Below are 19,014 nucleotides of genomic sequence, written 5' to 3'. Positions count from 1 at the left end.
TGGTTCCCACTTCAAAGCTTCTGCTTCAAACAGCCCCAGGGCCACTTGCCAGCAGGATGCGCGCAGCTCTGGGGGTGGCTGAGGGTCCCCAGGGATCGTGTCCTGCACACCAGGCACTTGGTGGGTCCAGGAATCACCTCGAGACCCCCATCCCAGCAGGCTGGGGCAGCTCTGGGGGCAGCGGGGACAGTGAGGTGCTGGCCCCATGGTGCTCGGCAGAGCCCAGTGCTCTAGGATAAGACAGGAATGGGTTTGCTGGCGAGAAGCAGCCGGAAAGGCAGAGCCTGACCTGTGGTGAACCCCGGCTTCCTCTGCAGGCAGCACCGGGGCAGGGCGGTGCAGAAAGGGGCCACCCCTGGCCCCCCAACATTCTCAGGCTGGGGGACATATCCCCGTGGGGTGCCAGAACATAGCGATGGGGTGAAGGCTTTGCTGTCACTTGAGGGGTTGTGGTCTCCTGGGCAAGGGGGCTCACACCCCTGCCTTCCTGGGGCCACCACAGTGTCAACCTCACTTGGGGACACATCGTGACACTTTTAAAGAGGCAGATGGGCAGCAACCATCCCCAGGCTCCAAACACAGGACATGGGCCCCTCTGCGGTGGCATCAGCCCCCAGGGACACAGCACCATGGAGCCGGTGAGGGTGATGGAGCTGGGATCCTGGGGCCAGATCAGGGGGTGTCTGTGGCTTGGGGGGAGCCCAAGGCAGGGGCAGGGAGATGGCCGGACGCCTGGGTCCCCTGGCTGGATGCCTGGGTCCTCCGGCCGCGGCACTCGGCGGCAGGACTGGAGTGCCACCTCTCGGGAGAGCCGGGAGAGAGAGAGAGCAGGCAGGCAGGCAGCCTCTACTCCAAATTTTAATGAAACAAATAAGTTAATAAGTTAATCAAGTGAGGTAACTACCGCTGGCTGGGGCATTCTGCAGGGACCAGCCAGCACCGGGGAGGCTCCTACGAGTTAGTTCCTGCGTGCGAAGCTCTCGCATGGCACCCACGGCACCCACGCACCAACCCACAGCACCCAGCTGTTCCCTCGTGTCCCCACGGCATTGCTGCCCCACAGCCCAGGGACACGGGCACCCCTGGGGCGAAGGGAGGGGGCCAAGGTGGTGCAGGAGCAGGGGGGCTGCCAGCGGCTCTGGTCACATGCACTAACAAGGCAAGAAAAACGAGCAGGGTGGGGGGGTCCCTGCTGCCAGGAGCAGAGGCACAGGGGGGGCTTGGGAAAGGGGGTGCAAATCCCACAGTCCGAAGCCCAGGGAGGGGCCATGCTGGCAGCAGCGAGGGGCTCAGGGGTGTCCCCCCCAGACCAGGTAAGATCCACCATGCAGGTGTCGCTGCCGAGCCCCCCACAGGACCCCCACTTTGGCAAACTTTGGCACTACCACGATCGTTTCCAGCCCAGCTCAGCCCAGCACTGCGGGACTGGAAACCAGTCCCAGGGCTGGGATCAGGGCAGCACAGGAGCTGCCGTGGCTCTGCTAGGAGCAGCATGCAAGGAGACACAGCCAACACGGCTCTGTCCCCACCAGGCAGTCACCCCCAGGCCCAGCCCGTACTCCCCAGGTCACACAGGGGATGGGGATATTGGGAGGGACAAACTGAGCACTGCAGGACCCAGCTGGGAAGGAATCCTCTAAGCAAGAGCAGGGTCTGGGACATGAGAGGGAAGGATGCTCCTTGGGGACCACCATCCCCAGCAGCTGTGCCTGCATCCCTTCCTCCTGCCACCCTTGAGTGGAGGTTTGTCACCTGGCCCCGAGCCCCCAGGGCACCCAGGTAGGTCCCCACGGGAGCAGGATCCAGCCCTTTGTGCTGGTAAGGGGGTTTGCTTATTGCCTATGTCCCCACGGGTTGCTCTTCACGGGGGTCTTGCATATTAAGACATTATTGCATAAATATATATATATATATCTCCTATATATATATTGCCCTGGGAGCATGCACGGGCAGGCAGAGGCTCTGCTGTGCTTCTAGAGGTGCAGCTGCAGCCCTGCAAGCAGGGAAACAGAGGGTGAGGGGGAACAGACCCCCCCATTCTCCCTCCCAGGGGTCCCCCGCTGCTGCTCTGACCCCAAGCAACGCAGGTAAAACCACAGTGGGTTGTGCCCCAACACCCCTGCTCAGCACCGGCAGCGGAAAATGGAGCCTTGCATAGCTGGTAGAGGCCCAGGGGACCATGCAGGACCCTCCTGGGGAGCTGGACATGTCCCAAGGGCTGGGGTGTCCCTGCTATGGCTGGGGAGCACTCAAGCCCCCAGGAGCTGGGGGGTCTCACCCCCTGGGAAGGCAGGAGCATCCCAGGAGTGTGGTCTGGCCGTGCCACAGTCCCACCGCATCCCCAGCATGGGCACCCTCTGCAGCCACATCCCCGCAAAGGCAGACTCGGTTCAAGTAACAGGGCGAGGGACACGGCTGGAGGGGACCGGGCGATACCACAGCTGTTCCCGCATCCCGGCAGGATCCGTCCCGCTGCCTCTGCGCTCAGTCCATGTTGGTGCTGGCCGACCTGGAGATGTTGAGGGTCTGGGCAGAGATCGAGATGTCCTCGTGGTCCACAGGGCTGTGGTAGTCGGAGGTGATGTCGGGCTCGTGTGGGGGCACCTGCACGGCAGCCAGGCTGAAAGAGTTGACGGAGCCTTTGCGCAGGCACTGGGAGTAGAGGCCGAGCAGCAGGTCCAGCTTGTGCTCGATGGACTGCACCTGTGAGTTGGGCAGGGTGAGCACAGCGCTCCCGCAGGGAGGGGACACGGGGGTCCCAGCTCCCGCCATCCTACAGGCACAGTGACATGGTCCCCAGCGGTGTCCCCTCCTGACCTGTCTCTCCACTTTGACCACGCGCCCCATCATGCTGAGCTCGTCCACCAGCTCCGTCTCCAGCGCCGGTTTCTCCCCCTTCTCCCGCGTCTTCTTGTCTGTGGCAAGGCCCCCCCTGCCCACAATCTGGTCCACGCTGGCAGGGAGGGAGGGGACACAGCCCATCACTCCCAGGGGACCAGAGGGTATGTGAGACCACAAGGGATAGGGACAGGCTCCTGGGACATGTCCCACCCATCGCGATGGCCCAGCACCCCTCCCACTAGTGATGGGAGACCAAGAGGATTCCCGAGCTCCCTGCCCCCTAAATTTGGGGCAGCTCACCGCATCTGAAGGCTCTTGATCCTGCCCAGCATGTCGAGATGACCGGCCGAGTACTGCTCGATGACATCCTTGACATCGTAGGGACGCAAGGTCTCCTTGAACTTCCTCTTGGCCACCAGGAACTTGAGGATCCTGCAGGGACACCGGACTGGCTGCAGGACACTGGGGAGGGCTGGAGGCTCCACACTTAGGGGGTGAGGGGGAGGGCACGTGCAAAGCAAAGTCACTGTCCCCATGCGGGGCTGAGCCACAAGCCATCCCTGCTCCCTGGCCACCTTGGCCACCACCATGGGCTGGACTGGGGCCATCTGGACACGTCCCCTTGTTGCCAAGGGCCAAGAGCTGTGCAGGAGCTGGGGACACTGGGGAACACCGGAGGGGACGGTCTCACCTGACAGCCCGGATGAGGGTCTTCACCGATGGCATGATGTCCTCGAAGGTCAGGTCACAGTGGGAGCCCTTCTCCTCGCCGCTGTCCTCCGGTGGGCAGTCAGCTGTGGGTGCAAGAGCGGGTGGGTGGCAGAGACCAAGGCCTGCCCCCCTGTGCCCCCCAAAACCCCACAGCCCACCAGTGTGACCCCACAGCTGGGGTCCCCAGAGCTCACCCTCGACCGGGGTCCGTGGCTTGAGCCTGAGGGACGCACGGAAGCGGGTCCGGTCGTTGAAGCTCCAGCTCTTCTGCACTTTGGTGGGGCTGGAGGCCTCGGGGATGTCCTCGGTGCTGGGGGAGCGGTGCAGGGGGGGTCCCAGCTGCTGCCGGCCCCGGCTGCTCAGCCGGATGCGGTCCTTGATGCCCATCTTGTTGCTGCACGGGACAAGGGGACAGGTGGTGTCAGAGGTGTGCGGGCACCGGGGGACAGGGATGGGGATGAGGGAGAGCAGATCCCACTGAGGGCACACAATGTGCCCATCACAGCAGGGGTGAGGATGGGGGGCTGCGCTGAGCTCACAGAGAGCCCCCAGCACGCGATGGGCACAAGCTCAGGTGCCAGCCAGGCCAGGAGCAGCTCCAGGGTTACTCCTTTAAATACCTTTTTTTTACCCCAAAAGCAGAGAAAAGAGGAGACAGGGAGAGGATGGAGAGACAGGCACGACACAAAGCACAGTCACCAGCAACTAGCCCTGTGGGGAGCAGCCCTGCTCCTGTCCTTTCCTCGCTGTCACAGGGGGTCCTGGGGCACCCGGCCAGGCCCCTTCATCATTCTCCTCTTCCTCCTCCAGGCTGCACCACCAAATTGAGGCTCTGCTTGGGTGGGGAGCGGAGCAGCCCCCCTCCTGCCCTAACACCAGCTCTGCTCCCGAAACCAGCCACCCCGCTGGGCTGTTGGGGATAACAGGCGTAATTTATGTAGGACCTACACAAAACCACCATCTGGTGCTGCCTCTCGTGTGAGGTGGGACCACAAGCACACCCTGAGACGTGCAAGGAGGCCAAGCAGACGCACAGCACCGCGAGCAGAGGAAGCGGCGCACACGGAGCAAACCTCACACCCGGTGCACAACAGGTGTGCAGGGACACCCCCAGATTCCCAGCCAGGAGTCATGGGACAAGGTGGGGACACAGGCAGGACACAGGGCTCCCAGCTCCCCCCATGGTTGCTGGTGAGCTGGTTCCGTGCAGGCAGAGCTGCCAGAAGCCCCCGCAGCTGGTGGCTTAGGGAAGGGGAACACCTGGGGGGTTCCAGGCTGTGGGAGAGACATGCCATGGGGTTTATCCAAGTGCCGCAGTTTGCCATCTCTGGATGCGGCAATCCCAGCACGACCAAGGGACTGGGCTCATCCATGCTGCACGCAGGGGGAAACTGAGGCAGTGGGGGGGCAGTGGGGGCAGCCAGCTCAGCCCAGGCCATGCACAGACCCCCGTGCCCTGCGCAAGGATCATCCTTTGACCTTCATCCCCTCCGCCTTACCCCCGACCCCCTCTGCCCCACGGGCACCATGCACCCCACCGCTCCCCAGCCTGCGGCTGCCCGGCGCAGGCAACAGGACGGGCAGGCAGCAGGACGGGCAGGCAGCGGCCGCAGTACCTCCGTCTCCACGTGCCCCACGTCCGCAAGAGCCTCCTCTTACCACTAAAGATCTGGCTGAAGGGTCAGGGCAGAGACACAGGAGAAAAGCAGAGTTAGCCCAGGGCTGGGAGGGAGCAGAACATCCCAGGTGACCGCGTCCCCGACCCCCCTGGCCACACTGGCACCCCAGCCCATGGGCACAGGGTCCCTGCCCGCCGCCGGTGAGCATCACCCACTGCACCGGACCTGGGCAGGGTGCTCCCCCTCCGCTGCAGGGGCAAGAAGCACAAGCAAAGTTGTTTGTGTAGGTCCTGCATAAACACTAATGCCTGTCTGGCCAACAAAAGTCCGGTTTCTCACTGGCAAAACTCTGCAAAAAAAGTGATTTGGTAACAGCACGTGCATACCCTTGTCCCCATGGACCCTTGTCCCCTGTGGGAGGACAGGACAGGACAGGCAGAAGCCATGGCCGGGGGGAAACGTTACCTGAGGCGTAAGCACTTGTGGGGCTGCACGTCCTCCTCCTTCCAGCTTGGGGGTGGATGGGGGGGCAGAAAAGGTTTGGGGGCAGAAAAGGTGTGGGGGAGATCAGGGGGATGGAGAGGAGGAGAGTGAGCAGGAGAGGGGAGGAGAGAGAGAAGATGAGATGTTATGAGAGGTGATGCTCGCGGAGGAGATGGGGGGAGGCTCGGGCCCCCCCAGGTGGGATGGCCGGGGGGTCACAGTCCCTCTCGTGCCAGGTCCTGGCTGTTCACCAGGAGGAGCCCCCCAAGCCCGTACTCACCTCAAGGCACACAGGAGGAGCAGGTCCCCCCAGCCCCATAGCAGGGCAGCCGCAGCCCCACAGCTCAGCATATCCCCACGTCACACCAGAGCTCCCACAGCTCTGTGTCCAGCTCCACAGGGGAAACTGAGGCACAACACCACTGCCTCTCCACACCTAACCCTGATGCTGTCCCAAAGCCCTGCACCATGCCGATGTCCTGCATGGCACACTGGCATCTCTGGGATGCTCTTCACCCGGAGGGGACCAGGGACACGGTGCACAAGCAGCTGCCACCAGCAGTGTGGCAGCCGCGAACCCTCATCTCTTCTGTCGGTGCAGGGGCAGCTTGGCATCGCTGCTCCCCACTGCTGTGGGCACATGAAGCCCATCTCAGACCAGGGGAAGTGGGTTTTGCTCCTTGCCTGGCTCTGCAGCAGGGCCACGCAGCCCCACTGGCATGCAGAATTGCCATCACAGGGTCATTTCTGACCACGCTTTGTCCCCCTGTGCAAGGTCCTGGTGCCGTGGCCACATCGAGAAGGGCAGAAAGGTGGAGCTGAATGTTGCAAGAGGCTTCACAAGGGTACAAGAGCTCAGAGTCCGTCCACAGTGACGGGCACCGTGGTGGCACCACAGGCAGACAGACAATCAGAGGACAGTGGACAGAGAGAACGTGGGGCCGTGGGGCTGCACCCTCCTACCTGTCCCCTGGACAAGCCGCAGGGCTGATGCTTTTCTGGCCAGGGGTGAAGGAGTGATAAGGCGGTGGGGCTCCGTCGGGGAATTTTTTCACCTCTGAATTCCTAAATCCTCCGTTGCGGACTCGGTGCAAATGCTCAAACATTAGGACCAGCTCTCTGAGGTTGGGGTTAAATAAAAACATGGAGAAATTAAACTTTCCAAACCAAACGAGATGAGTAAACCAAGGCTGAGCAGAGCTGGGTCCTCCTCTGTGCAAAGCAAAGCAAAACCAGAGCAAAATAAGAAGGAAAAACAAGAAGCAAAACCCAGCGATTTCTTTCAAGATGGTTTCTTAACAGCTCTGACTTGTTGCTGCCGACCTGGGGGTGACAGTGCTGGGAGGGGGACAGTGGGAGAGAGTCCCACAGAGGCTGGGCACAAGCGGAGGGGTTGGACCCCTGTGCCCATCCCAGCTCCCTGCTGCTGGACAAACAGCTCCTGGCACAGCAGGAGGGGCCGCAGAGCCCCCCGCGATGTCCCCGCTGGGATTGCCCAATGCAATGATGCTCGGGAAGCCACATCTCAGGGACCAGAGGGACTCGCTGCCTCGGCTGTTAAGAGCCCTGTCTTTGAAAAAATAAAGAGTGAAAGGGAAGAGTGAATTTGTCATTGCAAAGAAACACGGGGCCACAGCGGGGTCAGGACGCACAGGCAGGGACAGGCAGGGCACTGGCAGGTCCTGCTGCTAGGACAGGGACCGAAGGGCAGACACCAGCGTGTTCAGCATGATGGGAAAACAAGGGGCATCTGGAAAAGCTTCAGAGAGTCCTTGATCCATCCATGGTGGCAACATCACAGAGGCCACAGGAGGGGACAGCGCGGCAAGGAGGGGGCACAGGGCTCCCCTCCAGACCCCCCGGCTCCATCTGCTCTGCTGCACTCGGAGCTCCCAGATGGCTGCAGCTCCATTGTCCCCGGCCACGAGGTCCCCACGGCCGGTGCCACCATCCTCTCCCCACGGCGGTGCTGGAGGAAGGCTATGGATGTGTGGGATGGGTGCTGGGGATGGTGGGGATGGAGGAGGGTGCTGGGTGTTCAGCAGACGCTGTGCCCCAGTGTCCCGGGGCTGAACACGGTGTCCATGCTGCTCGGCCCCACTGAGCCACTGGTGGCTTCACATCATGGCAGGGGCTGCCCCCATCACTTGTCACCCTGGGACCCCACAGGGACCCACAGGAACCCCGCAGCCCCCACCCTGCCTACCTGAAGGCGGGCAGGAGGCTGTCATAGTAACACCAGGTAGCCGTCAGGTACAGCCGGCTGCCGTCTGTAGAGTACAAGCGCCAGGCAGCCTGTATGGGAGCAAGAGCCCACGGGCAGTGGGGTCTGAGATCAGCGAGACCTCCTGCTGACTCCTCCATCCCCTTGGGCAGAGCCAAAGAAGCCAGCTGCCAGGTTTGGGGTTGGCATTTGGGTCCTGCCTGCAGCAGGCAGGGACAGGCAGAGCAGATGGGGGACATGCCCATGATGGGATGCACCAGCCCCGTGCTACCTGGATCAGATTGGCTGCTGGAGTTCGTCTCTTCTCAAAGTGCTTCTGCCGATGCTGCTCCTGCACTTTGAGGGCGAAGCCAGAGCCCAGGATCCCCTGGGGACAGCAGGGGACAGGATCTGTGGGTGCCAGCCATGCCACCACCTCCAGCCAGGGCACCCTCCTGTCTCAGGGGTGGATTTTTCCCCTTTCTCCCCGATTCCTTCAGGGTAGGAGGCACAGGGACCCTCTCCCCACCCCACTCACTGCGGGCAGCGCAAAGAAGGAGATGCCGAGCAGGGCGAAGCCGGCCGCCAGCATCCGTCCCAGCCATGTCTGCGGCGTCTTGTCCCCGTAGCCGATGGTGGTGAGGGTGACCTGCCCGGGGGCAGAGCAGGGGGAGGCCTGGAGGGAGCTCCCCCCCTCCCCGTCCTCTCCCAGGACTGGGGGGCCGCGGCAGCCGAGCTTACCGTGCCCCACCACAGGGAGTCGGCGTAGGTGGCAAATTGGGCGTTTGCATCCTTCTCAGCCAGGTAGACGAGGAAGGAGGCGAAGATGAGCACCAGGAAGCCGATGTACCAGGCGGTGATGAGCTCCTGCCGGGGTGGGGGGGGTGAGAGGGGCTCAGGGAGGTGTTGGGGGGGCTGTGGTGGGACCCCACACCCTCACCTTGCTGTGGGCATAGACAACGGATCCCAGCAGCTTCCAGGTGCCGCCGCGCCGGTCCATGCGCACCATGCGCAGGATCTGCAGGAACCGCATGCTGCGCAGCGCCGAGGTGGCGAAGATGTTGCCCTGGGTGCCGGCGGCGATGACAGCCACCGAGGCGATGAAGACGATGAAATCTAAGGGATGGCGAGGGTCAGGGGTGCATGGGTGATGCCGCAAGTCCCCAAATCCCTGTGCTGTCCCCCAGTACCTATAACGCAGAACGGCTTCCTGGCAAAGCGGAACCGTCCCCGCCAGCCCCGGTAGCGGCAGCAGCAGCCGGCCGCCCAGACGCGGATGATGTACTCCATGCCGAACACCACGATCATGACAAACTCCTGTCGGGGCAAACAGAGGGGACAGGAGGGTGAGATGGGGAGGGGGCTCAGCTCTGGCCTTGGGGGTGCAAAATGACATATTAATGTTGAGGAGCGTGTAGAGGGGACATGGTGTCCCTCCCAAGGCCCTGACACAGCCCTGGTCGGAGCCATCCCAGGGGAATCAGGGCAGCGAGACGGGAGCCACAGCCGTGGAGCCCGTGTGAGCATCCCGGCTTTCCTACCTGCGCCAAGCTCCCACCGAGCTGGGTCCTTTTCCTCCGCCGTCAGCATTGTCCTCCTACCTCCCGCACAAACAAGCCCCCGTTCTGCTTACTCGTGGGAAAGTCAAAAGGACCTTCCCAATTTAGTCTCCATCACTCGGAAGAACTCCAGCGTCAGCTCTTTCTGACAGTTTGGGGGAAAGTTGCCTATTTTAGCCCCTCCTGCCTTGCCTTTTCTAGTGTTTATGCCTCTCTGCTCCATGGAGGTCTGGCTGTGGTGTCGGGCCACCCCAAGCGTGGGGACACTAACAGCAGTGTGGCCACCCTGCAGCTTCTCCCCGATGCGGAGAGGCTGCCATCGTTAACACCAATGATCAATAACAAAATTCGGGATGGGGAAGGGGTTGGAGGGGTTTTGTCCATGACTTGTCCAAGTTTCTTGGGGTGCAATGTGGAGAGGGGGAGTCCAAGCGACTTCCCACTTACCAGGATAAAGAGGCACTGGTTGGCCAGTTTCTGGTGCTCCTGGATGGTGGAGAAGACTGACAGCACCAGGCAGCTGAAGACGAGGAGGAATCTGGAACGAGAACGTGTCAGCGCAGGGATCAGGGCCAGCCAGGGGGAGCCCAGCCGGCAGCGCTGACCCCGCTTGCAGCCTGTCCCCCCAAGCTGAGACCTCGGTGGCCGTGGCTGAGCCACCGGGGACATGGTTTGCCCCTAGATGGTGGCATGGAGCAGTTCGGGAGCCCAGGAGCCGCTGCCCATGGATGCAGAGACAGGGCTGTGCCTGAACTCTGCCACAGCACCGGGATGCACCTCTCTGGTCCAGGGCACCGAGCCCACGGCAGGACCCTTGGGAAAACCACCGCTAATTAAAGATGGAGAGGGAGAGGGGGTGTCCCGCACCCCTGCTGCTGCAGAAGAGGGACCAGAGCTTCTCCTGACTGTCCCCACCATCACTGACACTGTGGGGACCTGCGAGGGACATGGGGACACCCGGGAACAGACAGCTGCGAGAAGAGTTACCAGGGAGCTGCTCTGGGGCTCTGTCCTCCAGAGCCGCGTTAAGACACGAGGGGCTTTGGCCCATTTAAAATAAGGAGGGGGGAAAAAAAAATAAATTCTGAAGCTGAAGCAAATCAAACTCCAAAAATACATTTTTTCCCCTGATCCAGCGATTCTAAAAATGGAAAGCAGAGGGCTTGTGCCACCGGCCCACGTGATGGCGTGCAAAGGGCTGTCACTCCGCCGGAGCCGCGTCCATAATGCCATGGGGGGCTCCGGGCACCAAACCCGACCCGTATGGGACAATGCTGTGTCCCCTGTGGGACCACCCCGGCCAAGGGGACACGATTCGGAGACTGAGTACTGGGGGTGTGGGGAGCCTGGGGACACACGCACACCCCAAACCCAAAGTGTGTGCCTCTGCAAACCTGGGCAGGTCTGAGGGGGCTGCCAAGCGCCCTGTGCCCACACAGTGGGGCAAGGGGGTGCCACCCAGCTCAAATCCCAGCCTCCCTTCCCCAAAAACGCTGCAAGAGGAAATTAGAGATGGGACTGATGGCAGAGAAACCCCAAGGAACAAGAGAAGGGAGAGCTGGAGTGACACACCACATGCCAGCTACAGCACTGGCGGGTGTCGCAGTCCCGACACCGTCCTGCACTCCCCAGCTGCAAAGCAGAAGGCTGGAGCCAGTTCTTTCTCCCTCTGAATTATTAATCAAGCCCCTTTCCTCCAGCACAGCAGTTCTGCCGTTAACTCCTCCGGCAGGCGATGGCACAGGCGATGGCACAGGCAATGGCACAGACGGGGAGCACTGAGCCAGTCACCGTCCCCTGGTCACAGCGTTTGGTCCGAGGAGCAAAACAAGAGCTGGCTGAGCAGCCCAGGGCAGAGCCTTTCTGCTTCGTGCACCATCAGCAATAAAGCTTATACAATCAGGATTTAGCAGGCAATTACACGGGCAGCGGAGCACAAAGCAGAAGGGAAGGCAGAAATCTCCCAGCCTGCAAAGATTTGTGCCTCTTGTCCTGGACGGGGAGCGGGGAGGGGGGCTCTCTGGTGGCTGAGGACACGCGGCTCCCACGGGGACATGCTGTGGGTGGCAGCGAGTCACGGTGCCTTTGCACCAAGCCGGAGCCTCACTTGTCACCTGTCTCCACAGCAGCACCAGGAGCAATGGGGCTGGTTGGTAAAGCCATGTCACAGGGCGGGTGATGGAAACCCACACCCCCAGGGTACAAACGCCTCCTGCCCAGATCCCCCCAGCATCCCATGGGACTTGGGGAAGGATTCGGGCACATGAGGCCCCACTGGGGGGCTGGCAAAGAAACTCGCTGGGAACACATCACCTGCTAGGAATTAATTTGTAAAGCCTGGCAAACGCCCCGGCTGCGCCTAAGCGGCTTAGGGAAAGGGTCAGGTGCCTGAAGGCATCTCGGGGAGCCAGGAACGGGCCGTGTCCCCCCCCTTGCCGGGGCTGAAGTGCTGCTCTCAGCAGCTCTGCCCCGCACCGAGGGCTCGGCCGACCTCTCCACCCAACACCGTGCAGTGCTGGGCTCCCCCTCCCCAATTCACTGTTCTGCCCACCCACCAAGAAGGAGAAGAGAAATATTAAAAAGAGCTCTGCATAGAAAAAAAGGAGATGGGGCAGGGATGGGGGGACGGGAGCCTTGCTGCCTCCCTGCTCCCCTTCATCCCAGGGGATGGCAGGAGCAGATGCTGCTGTTGCTGAGCCGGTGCATCAGCTCTCCCCAATAAACCTTCCACCGCCCCCAGGGGCTCCTGCTGCCCCCGCACATGTCCCCGCACAGGAGGGGACACGGGGATGGGACCCCTCCGGGTGTTCTCACCTCTGCAGGAGCAACGCCTGTCTGCAGGATCACTCCTCCCCAAAACAATAATTAAAACCTGGCGGGGGTCCGGGCTGGAGAAGGCGAATCTCCTCACATTAATCTTCATTAGAGCGCACTTTGCCATATGCTGCTGCCCGCACGGGCAGTGCGGTGCCGCGGAGGAACAGGTGAGCCGGGAAAGCTGCTGAGCACAGGGGAACCGGGCCAGGTCAGCCCGGGCTGGTGAGGAGAAACACCGGGCATGGGGGCACCAGCCGGCACCCAGCACCCACCTAAACAGCCCTGGGGAAACAGGCTGCACGCCGGGCCAGCCTGGGCAAAGCTGTGCTGCAGCACCCGGTGCCGATGGGACACGGATGCTCAGCCAGGCTGCACCCCCAGCCCCGGCAAGGGATCAGTGTCCAGGCTGGGAATTTGGGGGTGATGCTGGGCACCCCCAGGCCCTGCTTCGCTCTCCCCCTGCAAGCAAGCCCCGAGGCGGGGGCACAGGCGGGGTCAGGGAGGTTTGTGCTGACAGCCGGCAATAACTCAGCGGAAGGAAAACACCACGCGCCACAGGATAAACAGCTCAGGGACGAGCGAGCAAACAGATCCTGGCAAAGGGCACAGCTCCCGTCACGGCTCTGGCGGGTCCCCACGGCATGGGCTGTCCCACCGCGGGAAAGGGCTGTTTGGGTCTAAACTGCCCAAGTTCAGCTCCAGTGGGGACATGAACAGGGATGGGGATGGGATGATATTTCGCTCTCCAGCCTCCCCAGCCCTGGAGGTTCAGCTCCCCGCGCACCGTCTGCAGCTGTATAAACAGCGTGTCTTACAAATCCCCCGTCCCTCGCCCCGGCAGCCCTTCAGGAGAGGTGGAGCGGGCAGCCTGGCTGCTCCGGGGGATATAAATAACCGGGGCATAGTGTGGCTGTTTGCACCCGTAACCATGGCAGGGTCCAACCCGTGCCGCGCTCCTGCCCACGCCACAGAGAGGAGCAGCACAAAATCACCGAGCATCTCCCCACGATCACCTGGCCACCCTGCCTTTGTGTTTTGGTGAGCAAAACCTGCAGCTGGCATCACCCATCACCCTCGCACTGCCCGTCTGCACCCCCACGTCACCCACCGCCCCGCGGTCCCCATGGGGAGCCCGGTCACAAGGCTCCCGCGGACAGTGCCAAGACGCTCACACGGAGCGGTTGAGATAGTTTTGCTCTTGAATCATTCTGGCAAGGAGCTGGCTGAAGGGGGGGGACAAAAAAACAGCGTGTTTGCAGATGCCCAATGGGCTTTGCACCCCAGGAGAGGGATCAGGGGCACCCCCACCCTCCAGCACCCTGGTACTCCACAGGGGACAGGAACACAAGTGGCCCCAAAAAGTCAGGTCAGGCTGAGACCCCAACATCTTGAATGGGCAGCAGAAGCACCCACAGGCAGAGGGGCAGGTTTGGGCACTTGCTCAGCCCCACTCTGACCCCCACTGCTTGGAGGGATCAATAAGCTGCAGGCACCCAAACTGGCACCTCCTGCTCCGGGCTGGGGGATGTGATAGGAGCAGCAAGAGGGGAAAGGAGAAAATAAATAAATAAAGAAAAGAAAAATCAATGCACAGTTTCATGTTGCGCCAAAGTTGCTTAATTTTATGCCCCAGTGACACCACATCGGGCTGGGGAAACTGCTGTGCCGGCTCCTCTCCCCACTGGCATTGCCCCCAAACGCAGCTCCCATTTCAAGCCCAGGCAAGGTAAGTGAGGCAGCCCCACTGCCTGAAGGGCACAGAATCCCCGGCCCCTTTTATTTTGGCCACCTGAGCGCAGGATTTGGCTTGACAGTCACCAAACCAGCCACTGCCGGAGATGCCAGGGCCAGCAAGTTAAAAGCACAGAGCATAATACAAGAGATTTCTACTGAGCTGGCAGTGCTGGCATCAAGCAGGGGATGAAGGAATTTCTCTGCAAACCCTTCGGGGCTCCAGCCCATCAAACAGCCCTGGGGGGACTGGCAGAAGCCTGGGCTGGGGCTGCTGCGGGCACTCAACACGGTGGCAAATCCCTGGTGCGGTGAGGAAAGGGCTTTTCCGCTTGCCAAGCGGTGACGGAGGGATGCGGCAAGACGGAGGGATGCGGCAGGGGCGGCAGAGTCCCCCTGCCCACCACAGCCCTCCCTGGAACGGGACCCGAGCACAGAGAAGCTGCGGGACGGCTGGGCTGCCAGCAGCCTGGTCCCCAGCCAGGAGCTGGCCGGAGCGCGGGGGGACCCGCCAGCCGCTGCCCCGCACCCATCACCCCCCCATGGCGCTGCCCCGAGCCAGCGGGGATTCCCCAGGGCCCCGAGCCCAGCCCGCGCCTGGCATTGCTCACCCGGTGCCGAGCTGGCTCGGGGACTGTCCCAGGGCTCTGCCGGGAGCTGTCACCCCTCTGCCCCGCCACAGCGTACATGGGGAACCAATGGCACCAAATGCTGAGGCTGGGGGATGCCTGCCCAGGGCACTCTCTGAGCATTGTGTTCCCATCTCCTCCACGTCCCAGGCACAGGGTGACACTTCACAAGGTAAATAAAATCCCAGTGACTCAACAGCACCTGGGTGAGATGCTGCCAACAGCAGCAGGGGGGACACACATCCCACTGGCCCAGAGGTCAGTGCTACAGGCAGGGGGCTGCGGGTTTTCCCTGGTGCTGCCGGCTCAGTCTTCCCTAATTTGCTCCAGGTCAAACTGTTCTTTATTCAAGCATTCCTCTAGGAAAAGGAAAAGTGCTGAGCTGAGCTGCTGGTGCACCCAGCAGTTTCATAACCACCCAGACCAGCTCCCAGAGCCCCATTTCCAGCAGGGCAGCAGCTCCCAGAGCCCCTGGCCGTATGCTGGTGGATGGGCAGGAACAGCTTGAACTGGAAACCCCCGCAGTGCAGCTCAGGGCTGGAGGAGACCCCTTTGGGGGCAGCCTCCCGGCTGGCAGTGGTGCCCGTGCCCCAGCACAATCCCAGAGCAGCAGCTCTGCCCAGCACCGCAGAGCAAAAGGCACCAACTGGGGATGAGAACAGCCTTTCCGCTTGCTTAAGAGGTGGAGATTGGAAAAAAAGAAGCTTTTATTTGCTTTCTGGCTGTAAAGTCTTTAGGTTAACGCTCTGGTCACGCTCCCAGATTTGCTCTGTAAGCTTCAAAAACTCTCATTTCAAGAGGGAAAGGCAGAGCTTTGCAAGCCGGCCAAGCCCAAGCGTGTGCTTCCACAGCCCCGATGGAGGTGATGGGGCTGGCGAGCCAACACCGCACACCTCACCCTGCTTTACACCAGCTTGCAACCCCCTGTCACGCTCGGGGCTGCAGAGACGGTGCAGCCACCAAACCACCCTGCAAGGTGCAGCAGCACCAGCCCAGCCCGGAGCTGAGCTATTTGGGATCAATTTGCCACCAGAAAGAGACTGAACTTGTCCAATAAGTGGTACCAGCTCAGCCCAGCTACGTGTTCCCAGACAATAAATCGCTCCGGGGAGGGAAGCGCTTCACTTCTCAGCGGGTATTTCCATTTTAGCAGTTTCCAGGGCTGTCTCGCAGCCAGGCTGCCTGGGGGGAGCGCACAGGCGTGACTCAGAGCGCAGGTCCTGTCACCAGCACTTGGGTCACCTTGGGCCATGGGCTCCATCTTCCCTATGCCTCAGTCTCCCCCAAAGCAGGTGTAACACCTTCCTCCTCTTTTTGTTAAAAAACACAGTCCTTAGCTTTTGAGGGGCACAAATAATTCCTGAGAACAGAGGTGACTGCACCACCACAACATTTACAGGAAAGGTTTCACAGATGTCAACACCTTGCATCTTCCCGCACACTTTTGGGGGGTCCCCAGCAGGACTGCAGCGTACCTCAGCTTTTAAACTAAGTGAGCAAGCAAACACAAATCCTCCCCGTCCTGCTAAATGCTTAAGGTGTTCTGGTCCTGCTATTGACTCCCCATTGGGTCCATCCTCAGCAGATGAGCCTGCAAGAGCCCCGCGCTCCCCGGCACAGCTGTGCCACTGTCCCCGCTGCTCCCCCTGTGCAAAACCCATGTCCCAGAGGTGACAGGAGCTGGACACAGTTGGGGAGGCAGAGGAGGGACCCAGGGCTTGTTGGGATCTGCAAGGGATGCTCTTTGGTCCAGTGTGGTTGTTTCCAGGCCAACACATGCAGGTCAGGAGGGAGAACTGGTGGAGGATGCTCGGGCACACGCGTCTCGGCCGTGAGATGAGCAGTGGCATCTGTTTTCCAGAGCCCAGCAAGTACCTACACAAAAAAGTCAGATCCCCCTTTCCTAGCAGGAGGTTTCGGCTCCTGTCATTATTAATTCCTTGCAGGAAAAGCTCTTTCCAGGGTGGTATTTGCAAACGTAGGTATTATTGCTGAAGCAGACTGCGGAGGTGTCGGCAGGCGTTACAAATGGGTCCCGGGCTCCTCTCCTGGCTCCCTGGGGAGCTCAGGTGCCCTCTTATCTACTGACAAATTCATCCTGCCACCTCAATCTGCTAACTTAGGCAAGACCCACTTTCCTGCCTCCTAACAAGCTCCAGCTCGCACACCCCACTAACGACTCAGCACCGCGTTATCACTCCTGAACGCAGAGGGAGAGGCAGTTTTTGGGCTCATGGGTCTGTGGAGCACGGTGCACACACCAAGCAGAGGGGGAAACCACCTCCTCCCCCATGCCAATGGCTGGGAGCACTGGTGTCCTGACAGTGTCCCAGCAGTGCAGCCAGAGCAGGGTGGGGGTCCTGAGCCAGAACAACCCCCAGCACAGAGCTCCCTTCTCTGCCCACAACCTCCGGGTGCGTCACCAGCACCCCAGCTTTGCAGCCCCTCGACAGCCCTCCGAGCAAACAACCCCAGTTTTTGTGAATTCATTACTTGGCCCTGAGAAGATTCTGCTTCAGAAAAGCCAACAAATTCCCAGGTCCAGCAAGGAAAGCCAGAGTAGTGCTGCACAACCCGCAAAACCGCATTGAGCCAGGCCAGGTAGCAGACGCACTCCTGCGAGCACCCCGGCTTCATCTCTGGAGGGGGATGTTCTAGTGCCGGGGACCAACAGCAGCCGTGACCCCAGAATGGGCACAGCTCTCGGGGTACAGCTGTCACCGCCACCTTGCAGCTTTTAACCAGGGACAAGAAACCCGTCCCCTGCTTTCCCCCATCCCACTGGGCACAGCTGCAGGGATGCTGGGCTGGGAGCGCTGCTGCATCCCAACACTGCTACAGGTACCCCAGGGGACCTGCCCCGTCACCCCTTCAGGGGACGCCCTGTCACCCCTTCAGGGGACTCCCCGCCTCTGAGGCTCGGTGACACCAGCCAGGGACACACAGAGCAAGGACACAGCGGCAGGGCAGGACGGTGACCGTTTGGGTGCCACCAGGAAGGGGCTCTCTGTATCCGGGCCATCGCGGAGAGCGAGTCCCGTCCCCCGGGGACCCACTCACCTCCTCGCACCGGAGCCGCAGCCCCCGGTCCAGCCGGTACCGGAGCCCCCAGCGCGCAGCTCCCACCGCCCCGGCCCCGCTGCCGGGCCGTACCGGGCACCGCCGGCGCGTCCCCTTTCGCCAAACGCTCCCGGAGAAACTTCTCCGGAGGAGCCCGGGGAACCGGTGCCGGGACTCGCTCGCAGGGACGGCTGCCCCCGGTTCCTCGTTACTCCGAGCGGGCACCGGCAGCGCCGGGACCCGCCGTCCCACCGGGACCAGCGGCGGCAGGAGCAGCCCCGGGGCGGTGGGACGCTGCAGCCGGTAGCCGCCCCGCTCCCCCCCGTGACGCTGGTACTCACATGAAGACATGGTAGACGAAGGCCCACCCGCGGGGCCGCTCCAGCACGTTGTACAGACAGTTCTGCAGGCGGCGGCGGCAGCAGCGCTGGGGCCCGGCGGGGCGGGCGGCGGTCCCGGGGCGCGGTGCCGCCAGCAGCGCCCGGTGGCGGGGCGGGGGGGTCCCGCCGGGCGGCCCCGTGCCCTCGGTGCGCACCCCTGTCAGCGCCGCCGCCCGCAGCTCCCCGCCGCCCGCCGCCGCCCCGGCCATGGCCACCGCCCCGCTCAGGCCGCCGCCCGCCGCATGGCCCCGCCGGACCCCCGCTCCGGCTCCGCTGGACGGCTCCGCACCGCCCCCGAGCAGCCCGGGGCCGCTCCCCGGTGCCACCTGCCTTTAGCTGCCCGCCGCCGCCGGGCCCTCCCCCGCCGCCGCCCCGCCGGGACAAGCCCGCCCCGCCGTACCTGGCCCCCGCCCCCGGGGCTCCGGCGGGACGGGCACGACGGGCAGGGGGTGGCAGCAGCCCCGGGGGCTCCTCCGCTGTCACCCCCAGCCCGGCTGGAGGGACCTTTCCTCGTGGAGTCCTTGGGGACCTCCTGCTGCCCACAGCACCGGGCAGTGTCCTGGCCACGGGGCGTGGAGCATCCCAAACCGTGGGGTGTGGAGCATCCCAAGCCACAGGGCATAGAGCATCCATCTAGTGAGCATCCCAAACCATGGAGTGTGGAGCATCCATCTCATGAGCATCCCAAAACACGGGGTGTGGAGCATCCATCTAGTGAGCATCCCAAACCATGGGGTGTGGAGCATCCATCTAGTGAGCATCCCAAACCATGGGGTGTGGAGTATCCATCTAGTGAGCATGCCAAACCATGGGGTGTGGAGCATCCCACAGTGAGCATCCCAAACCATGGGATGTAGAGCATCCCAGGCTGCCAAGTACCGAGCATCCTGTGAGTGAACATCCCAAACCACACAGTATCAAGCACCGTAGGCTACCAAGCATGGAGTATCTCTGGAGGGAGCACCTCTGGAGCCAGTGTCC

General features: G+C 62.2%; 1 protein-coding gene across 4 annotated transcripts; it reads right to left on the bottom strand.

Annotated features, from left to right (window-relative positions):
* Positions 1–841: 841 nt before the first annotated feature.
* On the bottom strand, positions 842–18,382 carry KCNQ4 (potassium voltage-gated channel subfamily Q member 4). Of its 4 annotated transcripts, none has more exons than XM_065041618.1 (15): positions 17,995–18,382; positions 9,864–9,954; positions 9,048–9,174; positions 8,798–8,973; positions 8,599–8,724; positions 8,396–8,533; positions 8,150–8,245; positions 7,861–7,949; positions 6,618–6,773; positions 5,637–5,681; positions 3,747–3,946; positions 3,533–3,635; positions 3,142–3,273; positions 2,818–2,953; positions 842–2,703 (listed from the first exon to the last, which is right to left on the bottom strand). In XM_065041618.1, exons 1-15 carry the CDS (start codon positions 18,240–18,242, stop codon positions 2,485–2,487), a joined length of 2,082 nt encoding a protein of 693 aa, XP_064897690.1. In that variant the 5' UTR covers positions 18,243–18,382; the 3' UTR covers positions 842–2,484. The 4 variants fall into 4 exon arrangements, with proteins under 4 accessions (XP_064897690.1, XP_064897691.1, XP_064897692.1 ...); XM_065041619.1 differs by having other exon boundaries at positions 8,396–8,506; positions 17,995–18,381; XM_065041620.1 differs by lacking the exon at positions 5,637–5,681 and having other exon boundaries at positions 17,995–18,379.
* Positions 18,383–19,014: the final 632 nt, after the last annotated feature.

Source organism: Columba livia, chromosome 26, assembly GCF_036013475.1.
Source record: "Columba livia isolate bColLiv1 breed racing homer chromosome 26, bColLiv1.pat.W.v2, whole genome shotgun sequence".
In the NCBI taxonomy this organism is placed as follows: domain Eukaryota; kingdom Metazoa; phylum Chordata; class Aves; order Columbiformes; family Columbidae; genus Columba; species Columba livia.
Note: the sequence above shows the minus strand (reverse complement) of the source record. Positions and strands in the feature narration are given on the sequence as shown.

Coding starts and splice junctions, on each gene's coding strand:
- KCNQ4 (XM_065041618.1), bottom strand. CDS start 18,242: ATGGCCGGGGCGGCGGCGGGCGGCGGGGAGCTGCGGGCGGCGGCGCTG. Junction 8,534..8,598: donor ACTCCCTGTGGTGGGGCACG/GTAAGCTCGGCT, acceptor AGCTCCCTCCAG/GCCTCCCCCTGCTCTGCCCC. Junction 3,636..3,746: donor GCCACGGACCCCGGTCGAGG/GTGAGCTCTGGG, acceptor TTGCACCCACAG/CTGACTGCCCACCGGAGGAC.